This window comes from Cylas formicarius, unplaced genomic scaffold, assembly GCF_029955315.1.
Source record: "Cylas formicarius isolate icCylForm1 unplaced genomic scaffold, icCylForm1.1 PGA_scaffold_8__14_contigs__length_24414737, whole genome shotgun sequence".
NCBI classification, from domain to species: domain Eukaryota; kingdom Metazoa; phylum Arthropoda; class Insecta; order Coleoptera; family Brentidae; genus Cylas; species Cylas formicarius.
Window position 1 is genome coordinate 23,132,918 of NW_026844361.1, and position 14,318 is coordinate 23,147,235.

Genomic DNA, 14,318 nt, shown 5'->3' on the forward strand with positions numbered 1-14,318 from the left:
TTTGTAGTTTTGCGTAGTAGAGCGTCACTTTTTCTATTGTAATTTTCAATATTTCGCTGTTGTCTGCAATAAAGAATGCTTCAGAGCGATGACATATGTAGCCTGAATTTTACAACCTAGCCGCCGCAATAGTAAAAAACTGAAAACACGTTTTTGGTTCGATAGAAGATACCCGAACGTCCAGTTTTTAATGCCATATATTTTTCTTGCGTTTTGTGCTTAAGTGTGGAAAATAAATTCGAGGTATGTATACAAGTGTTGAAAGTGAAACGAGGTTATTATTGTTTGGAGTTCATAATGCTGAATTGCTACCCAACTGCCAAGTAAAATTTTTAAGCCCAATTTTAATTTTACATTGCAACAAATTGCTGCAATTTCAACCTTGTAGTGACCAAGATCTGAACAATAACTTCACAAGATATGAAACATCACCAACTAAAAATATGACTAAACCTCATTGCTACCAACTTAAATTTTTGGTTGGCAACAAGTCGTTGCAACTTCTCGCCTATGCTTAGAACAAGTTGTAATACGATTAGTGGAAACCGATTAACGGCATACAACTTGTTGCAATTGTGTAATTGTAATGGTGAAAAATTGGATTTTAACCTTTTTGAGGTTGTTGGATTAATTATTTTTTCTGTTAAAAACACGTGTTTTTTGCCAACTAAAATAGCGATCAGTTTATTTTATTAGCATCGGATTACGAACAGAAACAAAAAACTTTTCGGAGAGGATTCAGCTAACCTCAAAGTTAAATTTTGTGCATTACGCGCGGCGATAGAGAAAACAAGACGAAACATAGACGTGATTTATATTTTTATTTCCAACTACATTCTAATCGCTCTGGTGCAGGAGATTGCGGACGATGTTGCAAACCGTCCGCGTTAGTTTATTATTGATTCTGTCCGATTTGGCATTCCGTATAAAATTGTCGATTCGCTCCATGTCGTTTTCCAGCTTCGCGTGATCCTCCTTAATACTGTCTGTCAACTGTAACAGCATTTAATAAACACACCCACTTACTCCTGCTTCCTAATATCTCGCCGTAGGTACCGAACAATAACTAAAGAGTCTCGTTGATAGCTGGGTTCGGGTTCGTATTTAACTAACCAAAACTAACCGTTTTAACCTTGTACGAGGGAGTCTGATGGGAGAATGAAAACTTGGGAACGTACCGCAATAGGTCATCAGATTACACACAATAAATCGTAATCCAAATTGTCTTGAGTTGTTTATGTTTATTTTTTAGGGAGTTGGTCTTTGAATTACTGCAAAAAAAAACAGTAAAGCACTGTTTTTGTGACGATACATGTATATTATTTGTGAACCAAAATCCTGTATTCAGTCTTACAATATTATTTTCTATTAGTAATAATTATAATTGTTTACAAATAGTATATTCCAAAAAAACATTAATAAGTAGATACATAAATAGTAAATGATCCGGGGGAAAGCTCACCAAATGAATATTTGTTTGTAAGCTGAACAACATACATAAATAAAAAAATAAATAAATAAAAATTTTAAGTTTGAAGTATGTGGTGTATAACAAATTTGCAAAAATCAGAACTATATGGATCTTATCAAAAAACTTAATGAGGTGTAATAACTATTTTTCTTTTATTTTCTTTTTATATTCATTGTAGGGTCTATAATTTTGAATCACTTCAGGTATCACGGCAATAATTTTTGTTACTAAGTAAGATCGTGTCGAACAATCGGGCTCGAATAGAGATAAACTGTTCTTGTAATGATAATTCGTAATTTTTGACAAAAAATAATTGTCTAACATCAGCGGTTCAATATATATAACTTTAAGACTCTACCTTTGGGTTATTTAAAATTTCCTGCAGTAGTTATTAGTCAAACCACCCCACCCCAAGAGATCGTACGTGAGATGCGGTTCAACCAATGCACTATACAATATTTTTAGGTGTTTTATGTCACAACATTCCCGGGCTTTTTGGAATATCATGTGCTTGTGTGTCGTGTGAATATCGATAAACTTATTCAGTTTAGTCTCGGAGGAGAACGGGAGGAAAACAGTTTTTGACAAGCTTAAAGTTAGCTCTTTGGTGGAAAAGTTATTGTACAACAATTTTAAGTCATTTTCGTCGTTGTTTTTGAACATGGCCCGTCGGGGTATTATGAGTTTACACGAAACATATCGTTAATGTACAAAACAAAGAGAACTGGACCCAATACAGTAATAATAATACGGTAATAACCTAAAGCTTTAGAAAAACGTTAAAAAGAACTCCCTGCTCGAGACTGGGGAAATTTTGACCGTACAAATTCTGAAAAACGTTTTGACACGAACCCGAACAAAGCTAACAGTAACTGTATGCGATAGTTTTTTTTTAAGGTAGCTTCTATAAACATTTTGTTTATTAACTTATACTCGGAAAATCACCAGACTTTCACCACACGCAGTCGTCTCGAACTCTTTAGTTACCGTCCGGCGGCTCGTGATCCCGCCTTACGTCTCGCATCCGCTTCACTCTCTTCGCTTCCCTGCGGTAGTCATTGGTCGCCACATCCATGGAACGCGACGTGTTCGCGATATCGTTAATGACACCGAACGCTTCGTTGGCGTCGGATCCGCGACACTCCACGCAGAACCAGTTTTCGTTGTCGACGTCGAACAGTTCCTCGGCCAGGCCGGTCGAGCAGTTTAGGTGATAGGAGCCACCGCAGGGGCCCCGACAACGTAGCCCGTCGCCCGCGACCGTCTCGAGGCAGTGCTTGCAAGTTCCGGGCCCGACGGGCCCGCCACCGTCTGTAGGCTCGACGCCCGCCTCCCGAAAATGCCGGTTCGCGTGTTCCGCCGCGCTCCGGTGGTCGGAGGTCACGCCGCCGCAATGCACGCACATGTACGTTGTGTACGTGTCCCTGTAGGAGAACCGGTGCGCGGATTGGAGGTGCGCGACGAACGATTTGCGCACCTCGAACGTGTCCGGACACAGCGGGCAACTGTGAATCGGTCTCGAGTAGAAGTGCTCCTTGCGCAAGTGCTTTTCCAATTTGGTGACTGGGGCGTGGCAAACGAAACACGCGAGTGTCGCCGAGTGCACCGCTTTGACGTGCTCGCGCAGACGGTACACGCGTTTGCAGCACACCCGGCAAAATGGCGGCCGTTTTTGTTGCTGCCGCGACGCCCATCCGTGACGCGTGCGCATCGTCTTTCTAGCGGGCAAGTGGAGAGGTGGCGGTAAAGGACCCAAACAATTATTTTAAGTGCCTCGTTCATTTGCTATTGTTGAATTATATAGGATACCGCCGGAACTAATATCCAAACGTATAATTTTAAACATATCGAGGGATTTGAAGAATCCGGAGTTTTTAATGACAGTGTGACCGTTCGCTCCAGACAGAATCCTTTGTAATCGTCCCCAAAAATTATGGAATCGGTTTCCACCGAGTGAATTTAGTGTTTTTTGTGTCTAGTGAGTGTTTTTAAGGTGTAATCGACGTCGGCCCCTCGGTTTTTTCCTGTTCACGCCGGTATGGAGGCCGGATGGGCCTGGATGGTTCGCGGAGGAGGCCGTTTTTTTTTTGTTATCAGTCAAAGTCCTATATTGGAAGCTGAGAATAAATGTTGGTAATAGTTTCGTTAACTGTTGGTCTGTGACCAAAAGAAAAAAATCCTCGGTGGATGTCGGTAATGGGCGGATGGCCATAGTAGTCTTGCCCAACTGTTTATAAAGAGCAAGAGAAGAAGAGAATATGTGTTCTGGAGTATTCGTCGTAAATTTAGAAATAAATTTACACGCATTCAAAGTCTGAATGTCACGCGAACAAGGTCAAAATGCGTAACCTAGCACACACATAAAATAACGTAGAATCCATGGATAAAAGAGTTGTAGGTTAGTTTAACAAGTAAAACCGGTTCACATTTAATGCATCGGGACGTCACAAGCCGTTTTTGATATTTGAAAAGCTCTGGATGAACCCTCGAGTCCCTAATATTAATAGTTACTTTAAAAAAAATCAGATGTACTTTACGGGGACTAACTTTCTGAGTCCCAGATTGTACAACTAATTATCTTTCTAACTCTGCTCTTATAAGATGCATGAGAATATATACAATATTGTTAAAGACGATAGTATTACCTAATCCTAATTTACGTGCCTTTAAAAACGTAATAAAACGTAACATAACCTTTTACTGAAATTGTATTCGCGTATTCATCGAGTTTATTTTCCTTTAGCTTTATTTTTTGACTATATTGTATTGCCGAATCTTGTAAATTTTCTTCTTTTTTGAAATTTGAAATAAGACGTCTTCTAACTTTCAACTCATCATTTTGGGTTTGATACCTGTGCTTCAAAACTCTCGAATATCTTCCAAACTTTGTTTTTTAAGTTGTCTAGTAATTTTCTTGCATTAAAAATGGCACATACCCTTTTTACAGACAGTTTACACATTCCACGGCCAGTCTTACGATGTATCGAAAAAAAAAACGTCCGAAACGTCATCTACTTACACGTTCCTCTTAAGTGATTCGATGGTTTTCGAAAATCGGCTTGCCTGGTCCATTTGACGCTTCGCCTTGCGGAAGTGTTGCTCCACATGTGCCAACATGCCCACCCGGCTGCCATTACTGAGATTACAGTAGTTGCACTCAAAAGCCATGAAATCGTTTGAATAAGGGAGCGCGTGCTGCATCAAGTGGGTCTGAAAATCGTCCTTGGACGTATGCGATTCCAGACAATTTGGACACACATAGATCGTTTTGATAAAGAAATGGGCCTCAGTTAGGTGACTCTCCAGCTTCTGATTATCCGTGAAACCCAACAGGCACACCACGCAGAAAAAGTAGTCGACTTTGTTTTCTTGCTGCTGCAGCGGTTCTCTACAGGTAGAGTGAGGTTATTACGACTAAAGTTCGGAAAAGGAACTTACTTGTAAATTATGTACGTGCTCGTGATTTTGTCCTCGACATCGACGTCAGTATTGCTGCTAGTCGCGGAGGTTTCTTCGTCCGACGAATCGATGAAAATAATTTCATCGTTTTGTTCACTTTTCACATTAAGCCTTAAACAAAAACCCCCGTTTCAGTTACTGGTGGTTAACGTGCATCGTTCAGGACTTACAAATTTTCGTCCTTAATTACGATCTCACTTTTGATGTCCATATTTCATACGCGGTTAGGATTTCTGTTTTGTTTTTATAGAAACCGCCATGTTGCCGCAACACAGACACAAATATTATATTGGACAACAGACGCAGAGACCACAATTCGTTTTCCGTTCGGGTCCCGGAGTGGCAGGTTGTTATTTGTCAGTATTATATTTCCAGGAATCTGGAAAAGTTATGGCAATTTCTGCGTCAATCTTAAAATTTCGGCTATGTAGTGCTGCTACTTGTTTTCATCGATAATGCAAGTAAGGAGGAAACACGTTCCGTAGGTGGTATTTTGTGATCTGCACCACTCATTCTATCTACTTCTTTCTCCCGACGTAAAAAGCTAAGAGAACTTTTAATAATAGGTTAGGGCGGCGTTACGTCATAGACGGCAATTCTATTTTATTGTTTTAATTAGATGTAAAGAAGAAATTCCTTTAATCACACGTAAACAAAGCGTTTTGGGCATACATAAATCAAGCATCGACCATACAATCGGATTTATTAACCACAATTATTCTATGGTCGAAGTATGAAACCATCGATCAGGTTAAAGTGTCCGTCGGTATCGGTGTGTTTTCTCATTCAAAATACACGAAAACGACCACGTTTTTCCGCACGCTTTTCACCGAGTCGTCGCCCACTATCTTCTTGAGCAGCGTGTGGCTCGTCGAGACCAGACCGACCGGCTTGACGGCCGTACCGACGTCACCATTGCGCACCGACAAGGAGAACGAGTGCTCGTACACCTCGCCGAGCTCTTCGGACGTGTAATCCACGAGTACGAATTTACCAAGAATTAGCAGGTAATATTTGCGGCCAGGATCGAGTTTTAGCACAACGTTGCGCAGAATTAGCTTGCTGTCTTCGTGGTCCTTAAAGTGTTCGCCTTCCATAACGTCGATCCTTCCCCGCCACTTGCATCCGTTCACGGGGCAGGCCATCTCGGGCTGTTTCTCGCATGTTATCTCGTGTTTCTTGATGGCTGATCCGCCAAATATCTTGCGGCACCCAGGCGATTTACAACAAAACTTTAGCTTGCCGCACAGCAAGTGCTCGATGGTGCGACACTCGTCTACTATCGGCTCGCCGTCGACGCACGTGTGCGTGTACTTTTTCAGGCTGTAGTCGAAACAGTAGTAACAGAAAAAGTGACGGAAACTCACGCACCGGTGCCAGAAGTACTTCTGGCCGTAACTGAGGTTGTAGTCGCCGCAGTGGTAGCAGAACGGCCTCAAGTTCTTATGCGTTCGAAAGTCAATCGATGTTTTATCGGGCGTTACTGTCGCGGTCGGGTATTCGGCCTTTATCTCTTCGTCGAGGTAGATCTCGTTATTTGGCAGGAGGCGGTCCATCGTCACCAGGCTCGGTTTCGTTATTGGTTTGATGGCGGAGGAATTTTATCGTCCTAGCCTTCGATATCTCGAGATTGTGTGCTTTATCGGTAAATTTCAATGTTTATTTCGTTTATAAGTGTGTCGTGTGCAGTTGAATTTAAATCGAGACTTACCGCATCTTTTTCATCCCCACGCCATCTAGCGTTATGTTTCCATAATCCGGGTCGCTCTTCTATTTTACCGGCTTTACTATTTTTCAGATTTTACAAAAATCGATCGACTTTAGTGCCTAGTAAGAATTAGCGACGATGAAATTGATTTCGAATATTTATTAACCAAAAACTCACCCGGTTCAGTTTGCGGGTGTCTGCTTTTTATAAAGATTATGTCGTGCATTTGTGAAAAAACTGAGTTAAAAAAAAAGTGAGGTTTTGTCCCTATTTGTGCACAGACTAAAAAATGATCGAAAAATGCTGCAGTCAGGAAAAGTTTACAAATACAGGCTGAGTAAAGTGAGAGAATAAGCATGCCTCAATTAAAGCTGATTCTGTGCCTGCAGAGGCCTGATCAAATGTGGAAATACTTTTAGAAATAGCTCAGGAATCTGCATTTGACTCGTAAAACAAATCTACTTCATTGTCGTTGCAAAACAGTTAAGATTGAATAAAAAAAGAGCATGTCAAATAGAAATATCAAAGTACTGTTTGGTTTGAGTGTTGAAATAGGACAATCTTCAGTTTCAATAGTGTTGGAGTCCAAATATATGAAGTAAAGCAATGGAAGATACAAAATCATGTTTTTGACATTTTAAAAAATATGAAATAAAAAGTATTTTTTTAAATGTCAAAAGTTTTGAAAAATACTCTACATTTTAGAATTTTCCCGAATCTCTGATGCTAAACTTATTATATTGACCAGCTTACCACCTAAGGGTAAATTGACATACAAGATAATAAAGTTTTGGTAGAAAGGTGGTCGTTTAAAGTTATGTAAGTTACACTGGCGAGCAAAAAATTTAGATCACTTTAGAAATTAAATGTTTTTATGGAAAAAAAGTTTTTGGTTAGTTCTTATTTATTTTGAAAAAAAAGTTTATCACCGAATCGTCGATCTGGTAGGTGGAAAACTGTCTATCCTACAGTATTTGGTTACCCGAACGTAACATTTAATTATATTGGTTTTCATGATTTTATCGTAAAATCGTAAAAATTAAGTTTTTTTTGTAACTAAAGAAACGAGTAACAATTAACAATATTGAGAAAACCTGAAAATCAATAACTTGTGTTCGCTCTTCTTGTATTTATGACTTTTTGTAAGCGACGAGGCATGCTTTGAATTAAACTACCGATTACTTCCTGATCGATGTTGTTTCATTCCTGCATTAGCATCTCTCTCGGCACTTGGGCACTTCTTGGAGCTAGCGTATGTCTTCGAATACGTCGTCCTATATCATCCCACACATATTCGATGGATCTTTCACCGGGTCTCGTCGATACTCTCCGACGTCTAGTGAGACAAAAAATAATTCCAGTCTAAGTGATTTCTGGCAAAAGCTAATCTTGCTATTGGATGCCGTCTGTGCAATGGGCGCCCTGTAGCCATCCTTCAACAAGAAAATCCATTAGCACAAAGACTTCTTCTAACAGTCCGTCCTCTAATCTCGTGAAGTTGATTTCGATTCCAAACAGCAGAAGCTGTCCTATTCCGCAAACTTACGGACACCAAAATCGATCGTCTCTTTGGTTGGTAATCCTTGTTTGATCGGATCGTCGTCTTCTAGCGATCAATCCAGTGTCCTCGTAGCGATGTTATACATTTTTTACTAGCCTCCTACTAATTCTCGCAGTTTCCCGTTTTCGTCGACCATCTTGTATTACCCTACAATGCTAGCCACAACAATAGTATCTAAAGGCATCTTGATCAACTTACATCTAAAATACACCGAAGTATCTAAAGTATCTAAAGCTCGAATTTTTAATTAGGCCGAACTTCCGTTTTATTTGGAAACTACGCTGACAACAACTGACAGATATGGTCTGTTCATAGATATAAGAAAGTGGCCAATCGCTTTTGAATGGGATTATCCAATGGTTGAAAAATGGGGTCCGTAATAGAAAATAATTTTATACCTACCTGTGTTTAATATTCTTTGCTTTGGCATACTACTTAGTTTAAGGTTATTAGGAATCATTCTTATCTCGTGTGTTGAATCGTGTGCGAATTATGCGAACAAATAATAATTAGAACAGGCGATGATAGCGATAGTGATACTGATATATTATGCGAATAATTTTAAGTAATTTAAGTAGGTAATAAAAATAATTTGTAATTTTATTTTAGATTTAAACATAAATAAACATTGTTTAGTATCTTTCCTAACAAAAGTCCAAATAATTTAATTTTAAGCAAGTACGGACCTGTTCGGCCATATTTCATTCTAACAGCTTGTTCGTATCAGTTAGTCACTTTCTTAGATCTAGGAACAGGCTTTAACGCATTTGCAGGAAAGCTAAATTTTTTTGCCCGCCAGTGTACAATTTTGGGACTTCTATTGCGTCTTCGGTGTTACCGACATTGTAACTTCCCGAGTGGGGTGAGATGATGCAAACGTTAACTTTGTAAATACGTTTAATACTGCGAAGCAATAAATTAACAAAAGTCAACGATGAAATTAGAAAGTGACGAAGGGCTACGATTTCGTCCATGCCAACGGATCTGCTTCGAGGTGCTGCCGGAGGAGTTTCCGGTCCTGCGACAACCTCTCGGCGAACTGCGACACGACCGGGTCCATCCCTGAAAAACCGCTCCCATCATTATATCCGGCGAAAATGTGAATATGGGGTGCCTCACCGCAAGACACCGCGCCGACCACCTCGTCCTTCTCGAGGAAGAAAGCGACAAACTTTAGCTTGTCCACGTCGCCCGCGTAGACGATGTCGTCGTATTTGCCGTGTCCGGCGTACCGGAACCCTTTGCCGAAGAGCATCGTCCAAAAGTACGGCACCGCCCGGAGTGGCACTTTACGACCGAGCATGTTTAGTGCGGCTACCCTACCGTGGTACTGTGCTAACGGGTAATGGCCGATCGCGACTTTGGCGTTACCGTGCGACCATACGGGGGCGTAGGCTATGTCCCCGCCCGCATACACCCCGTAGACGTTGGTCTCGAGGTACTCGTCGGTCTCCACCGATCCGTCCGACTGCATGCCGATCCCCGAGCCCCGCAGGAAGTCGGTGTAGTAAGTGCTGCCGACGCCCATGACCAGCAGGTCCGCTTTTAGCACCTGGCCGTCCCGCAGGACCACCTCGGACACCGCTCCGTTTCCATCGTCGTTGACGCGTTCGATACCTGAAAACCGCGGCACGTCGAGAGACGGCGCGGGACGCGCGTCGTCGCGCCTCTTACCGTTTCGGTTTACGAAGTGCACCCCCTTGTCGCGAAACACGCGCTCCACGGCCGCGCCTATCCGTTCTCCCCACATGCTGCGGAAAGGCACCGTGTCCCTGAGGATCACGGTCACCTTTTTTACCTTGTCGACGCAATAGTTGGCCGCCTCCATACCGATAAAACTCGCGCCGACCACCACCACTTCTTTGTCTTCGGCGAGCTGTTTGATGGTGTACCTATAGATGGTTAATTGGAACCGCAAGCGATATAAACAAATAATCTCACTGCGGTTAGCGATAAAGGCAACGATATTTTCACAAGGGCTTATGGGAAATAAATTGATATTAAACAAAGAGAAACTAAATTATGTAAAGTAATAAGTAACTCACGAGTTTATTTGACACGAGCGGAGCGAGTGTTTAATAAACGAGTGAGTTAAAAAGTTTACCGACCGTTTTTTGCGTACATTTTCTGACACATTCACTGACAAGACTGTCAGAATTGACAAACGTCAAAATTCAAAGCGCGGGAAATATCAACGAAAACATCCGATTGCTGTCGAACCCGTGCGGTAAAATCCCGGAAATGTCCGAAGTGGCTCGTCGTGGGAAACGAAACTGACGTGGTAAAGCGACGCTAGATCGGTGGGTAATTAGGGAGTAGAAAAAGAAAATAGTATTGTAAGTAGCACTAAATTGTTAGGTTTACAAATTGATTAGTCTGAACATATTGATTGTCTGCTAAATAAATTAAATTCAATTTGTTATGGAATTAGAGTCGTTGCAAATTGTATGAATAAGGAAACTTTCAAAATTATGTACTTTGCAAACTTTCGGTCGCGCATGAGGTACGGAATTATCTTTTAGGGGGGTAGTGGTCAATTACAGAAAATTTTCGTGGTTCAAAAGAGGACTCTTCGCACTGTCAAAAAAATGCAATTTAGAGAGAGCTGCAGGAATTTTTACTGTATATGCTTTATATATTTATGAAGCATTGATATTCTTTTTTAAAAATGGGGACTTCGAACTACAGGCATTTCATAAATATAATACCAGAACTCTAAATGTAAATTACCCTATTCATCGTTTAACTTTAACTGAAAGGAGTCCTTGTTACATGTGCCTGAGATTGTATAATAAATCTAAAAATCTTTAAATACACAATAAAAAAGTTATTGATAGAGTTAGAACCTTACTCCACAGAAGATTTTTTTCTGTAATATTTAAATAATTGTTTAGTTAATACGATGTAATTGAAATTTGTAACAATATCTTTTTCCTTTTCGACGTTGACCTGGCCTCTAAGAACGATGATAAAGATTGGAACCGGAGCCTGGGGAGCGTGGATAGTTGTGGAGGAGTGAAGTGGATTAGAAAGGCAAGCCTAGACCCCAAGACTCAGGACTAAACTAGAGTTAACGCTCTAGAATTTGTAATCTGAAGGATGGAAAACTGTATGAACAGAGCAAATCTGAAAATTCTCGTAGGAATGTACGCCAGACACAGAGATGAAGAAACGAAAGAGCACATACTGTGCAAATGTGGGAAGAATCAGGGTTGAAACCCTCAGGCTTGAGGATCTGAATAAGATACCCCTAATAGAATAATAGCAATAGTACAAAGACAGAGTCTGATGGGAGAGCAAATATTTTGAAGTGTGTCGCAAGAGATTATCAGGTCGTAGCGGAAGGCCTGTGACATCGTCCACACAATAAATCCTAAATCCTAACAATTTGTAATTGAATTTGTAATCTGAAGACGCTATCTTTTTTGAAATTTAATATTAAGCAGGCTATCAAACAAAACACCTACTGTGAGTCCTCGTAGTCCCTGAGGACGACCACGTTACGGAGATCGGAGCCTGGCACGTCCAGCTTCCACGGTTTGCAGCCGGTCGCGACGAAAAGTTTGTCGTACTTTACGCGATCGCCATTATCCAGGGCGACGAATTTGTCCGCTGTATCGACGGCGGTCGCCGATACGCCCTGAAAAGTGTTTTGTGACGTTCACGACTGAGTTCAATTTTGTGGTCTGTGATGGTGTGTCGGGATGTCTGATACTTCGACGCGGCATCAGAGAACCTCATCGGGACGCGAGGGACGTCACCCACCTTCAGTACGGTGATGCCGTTGTCCGCGTAAAACTTGTCGTCGCGGAACTCGGCCTTGGTGATGTCGAAGTCCATCGTTTTGCTCACCTTTACCCTATCATACGGCAGGTAGTTTTCGCGGCACACGAGCGTGATCTCGCCGTCGAAACCTTTAAACAGAAATTCCACCCCGTACGGTAGCGGCGGTTCGAAGAGAGCCCCGTCGAGCATTCGCACCAACCTTCTTGCCTCAGCGTCTCGACGCATGTGGCCCCCGACGGTCCTCCGCCCACCACGACGTAACTCTGTTCGTTGTTCGGGTCGCGTCTGACCATCGGCTTCACGCGCTTGTTCGTCTCCAGTTCGGTCCTTCTTGCCCTCACCCTCACGTTGCCGTCCTCTATCGTGACCTTGTAGCACGGCAGCGAGTCGAGGCCGGGAAAGTCCTCGATATCGCCGGTGGCGAATGCGAAACACGCACCGTGCCACTGGCACCGGACTCGCCCCTCACCTAGTGCGCCGCTGACGAGGGGCGCCCCGTAGTGCGTACACTTGGTGCCCAACGCGCTGATTTTTCCGTTTTGCTTCACGACGAGGACCTTTTGTTCATCGAGCGCGAACGTTTTCATTTCGTTCTCCTTGAGATCGTCCACCTTACATAGGACATCTTCGACGAAGTCGTCGTCGTCGTCGTCGGTCCCGGCGTGAATCGCCTTACCCCGTTCTGCACAGTAACAACGTTTGTTCGACAGGGTAGATTGTGCGCGCGGTTGTCACGGACCATAGTTAACGGCGGCGGATGAAATTATCGAAAAGGGTGGTTCCAAGAGAACGACGTATTAAATAGATTAGAGATCCGAAGGATCTAATTGTCGCATATTTGTGTTGATAAACACGAGATGGAGTGTTTTTATCGCCGCCAGAAGATTAATAGATTATGAATCGAGTGTGAGGTTGCAAAAAACATTAATTACCTGACCCGACTGGATTAGATCCTAATCACGTTCCCTACGTGACAAAAAAAATCTATTCAATGCCTTAATAATTATTAGGTAACGTTGATAAAACGAAGCTAATCTGTACGGTACACTTTCGTTTGAAAATGTTTGGGTGCATTTGTTCTGCTGGCGGATAAAAAAAAATAAACGTTGCATCAGCGGCGATAAATCTTGTCTTGCAAATGCAATTAATGCAAATAATTTTTGCATTTTTGATTTTAAGTGATTATAAGCAAATATTTAAAGAAAACTTTGCTGGATAATAATGTGCAAAACATTTCAATAAAAATATTTTGGTAAATATTGTAATCAAACAATGAGAACGCCCCATTCTTCCATTTATATAAATAAGGAAGAAAAAGATAATAATCCTCACTACTAGCTGTTTCTTTTTATTGTAAAATTTGCCTCACTTTTTTTAGATCGCGGCCGCTAGGAACGATAATAGTATATTGCCCATTTGTTCACGTACCATCGACATCCTTTATTTTCGATGACCCGCAACCCATGTCGAAATGTGCGCGAGTAACAAAAAAAAATCACCAAACGTGCCGCACGGTAAGCATCGAGCACAAGGCGCTTACTAATACGTGCACCGCCTCGACGAAAGTGAAAGGAATTTCCCGAACCCATTCTTAATAAGCGCTTATCTTTTTGCTGGCTCGGCGCGTATATCGGACAATTGAATTCCCGCGTTACTTATTTATCGCGCCTCGACAAGGTCGCGTCTGCCGTATCTATGAATTGATCGTATCAATTTGACCCGTTTTGCCTCCGCGTCTGTCTGTTCTGAGTTCTTTCACGTTTCAAAAACACCACCCGATCGGTTTCTAGAATTAACGGATGCCTTGCACGACCGCCACATTGGATTTGTTTTGTAGGTTATGTCACAGACTACCACCGCATTAGCGATCTGTGGTTATGTCCTCAATCGTCTAGGCACGTCAAAATCAGTCGAGTTTTGACATATTAAGTTTTCGATATTGTATTAATTAATTATTTAATCCGTGCGTTCAATGAAAAGAAAAACAACTTGAACTAAGCAAGTGGTTTGGCCTAGAAAGGCTATTGAAATTGGTACTGATTAATTATGTGATGGTATATTATACATACTTATAATTTATTGATATTGAGCCACCATAAGTGAAATTGGCTATACAAGTTTGCCAGTATGTTATCGTGGCATCTGTTTTTGAATATAAATTAAGATTTTTGTAATATAATAAAAAATCGCAGGATCCGTTTGAATCTAAGAGGGTATTCATTGGAGCATCTAACCAGGACGTTCTATCGTATTCTATGCCTAAAGATCGAATCTTAAGAAGCCAAAAATTTAATACTTACCTGCATGTTTTTTTTTATTATTGTAATTCCTTT

The 14,318-nt window shown here is 41.6% G+C and overlaps 3 protein-coding genes and 1 long non-coding RNA gene across 5 annotated transcripts; all 4 read right to left on the reverse strand.

The window, feature by feature from the left end:
* Positions 1 to 802: 802 nt before the first annotated feature.
* LOC132706274 (zinc finger protein 521-like) lies at positions 803 to 5,475 on the reverse strand. The gene is made up of 6 exons (XM_060677517.1): positions 5,371 to 5,475; positions 5,101 to 5,309; positions 4,910 to 5,041; positions 4,491 to 4,859; positions 2,487 to 3,189; positions 803 to 993 (listed from the first exon to the last, which is right to left on the reverse strand). Exons 2-6 carry the CDS (start codon positions 5,139 to 5,141, stop codon positions 838 to 840), a joined length of 1,401 nt encoding a protein of 466 aa, XP_060533500.1. The 5' UTR covers positions 5,142 to 5,309; positions 5,371 to 5,475; the 3' UTR covers positions 803 to 837.
* Positions 3,205 to 4,482, reverse strand: LOC132706276 (uncharacterized). The gene is made up of 2 exons (XR_009619574.1): positions 4,166 to 4,482; positions 3,205 to 4,116 (listed from the first exon to the last, which is right to left on the reverse strand). It is a non-coding gene; the product is annotated as an uncharacterized LOC132706276 (long non-coding RNA).
* A 189-nt stretch (positions 5,476 to 5,664) lies between the features above and the next one.
* On the reverse strand, positions 5,665 to 6,486 carry LOC132706275 (uncharacterized). The gene has a single exon (XM_060677518.1). The coding sequence runs from the start codon at positions 6,484 to 6,486 to the stop codon at positions 5,713 to 5,715; it is 774 nt and encodes a 257-aa protein (XP_060533501.1). The 3' UTR covers positions 5,665 to 5,712.
* A 1,509-nt stretch (positions 6,487 to 7,995) lies between these two features.
* LOC132706271 (apoptosis-inducing factor 3) lies at positions 7,996 to 13,790 on the reverse strand. Of its 2 annotated transcripts, none has more exons than XR_009619573.1 (7): positions 13,414 to 13,790; positions 12,185 to 12,667; positions 11,965 to 12,113; positions 11,667 to 11,839; positions 9,319 to 10,091; positions 8,398 to 9,261; positions 7,996 to 8,354 (listed from the first exon to the last, which is right to left on the reverse strand). XR_009619573.1 is itself a non-coding variant. In XM_060677515.1 (7 exons), exons 1-7 carry the CDS (start codon positions 13,448 to 13,450, stop codon positions 9,158 to 9,160), a joined length of 1,662 nt encoding a protein of 553 aa, XP_060533498.1. In that variant the 5' UTR covers positions 13,451 to 13,783; the 3' UTR covers positions 9,006 to 9,157. The 2 variants fall into 2 exon arrangements, 1 of the variants encoding a protein (XP_060533498.1); XM_060677515.1 differs by lacking the exon at positions 7,996 to 8,354 and having other exon boundaries at positions 9,006 to 9,261; positions 9,319 to 9,816; positions 9,874 to 10,091; positions 13,414 to 13,783.
* Positions 13,791 to 14,318: the final 528 nt, after the last annotated feature.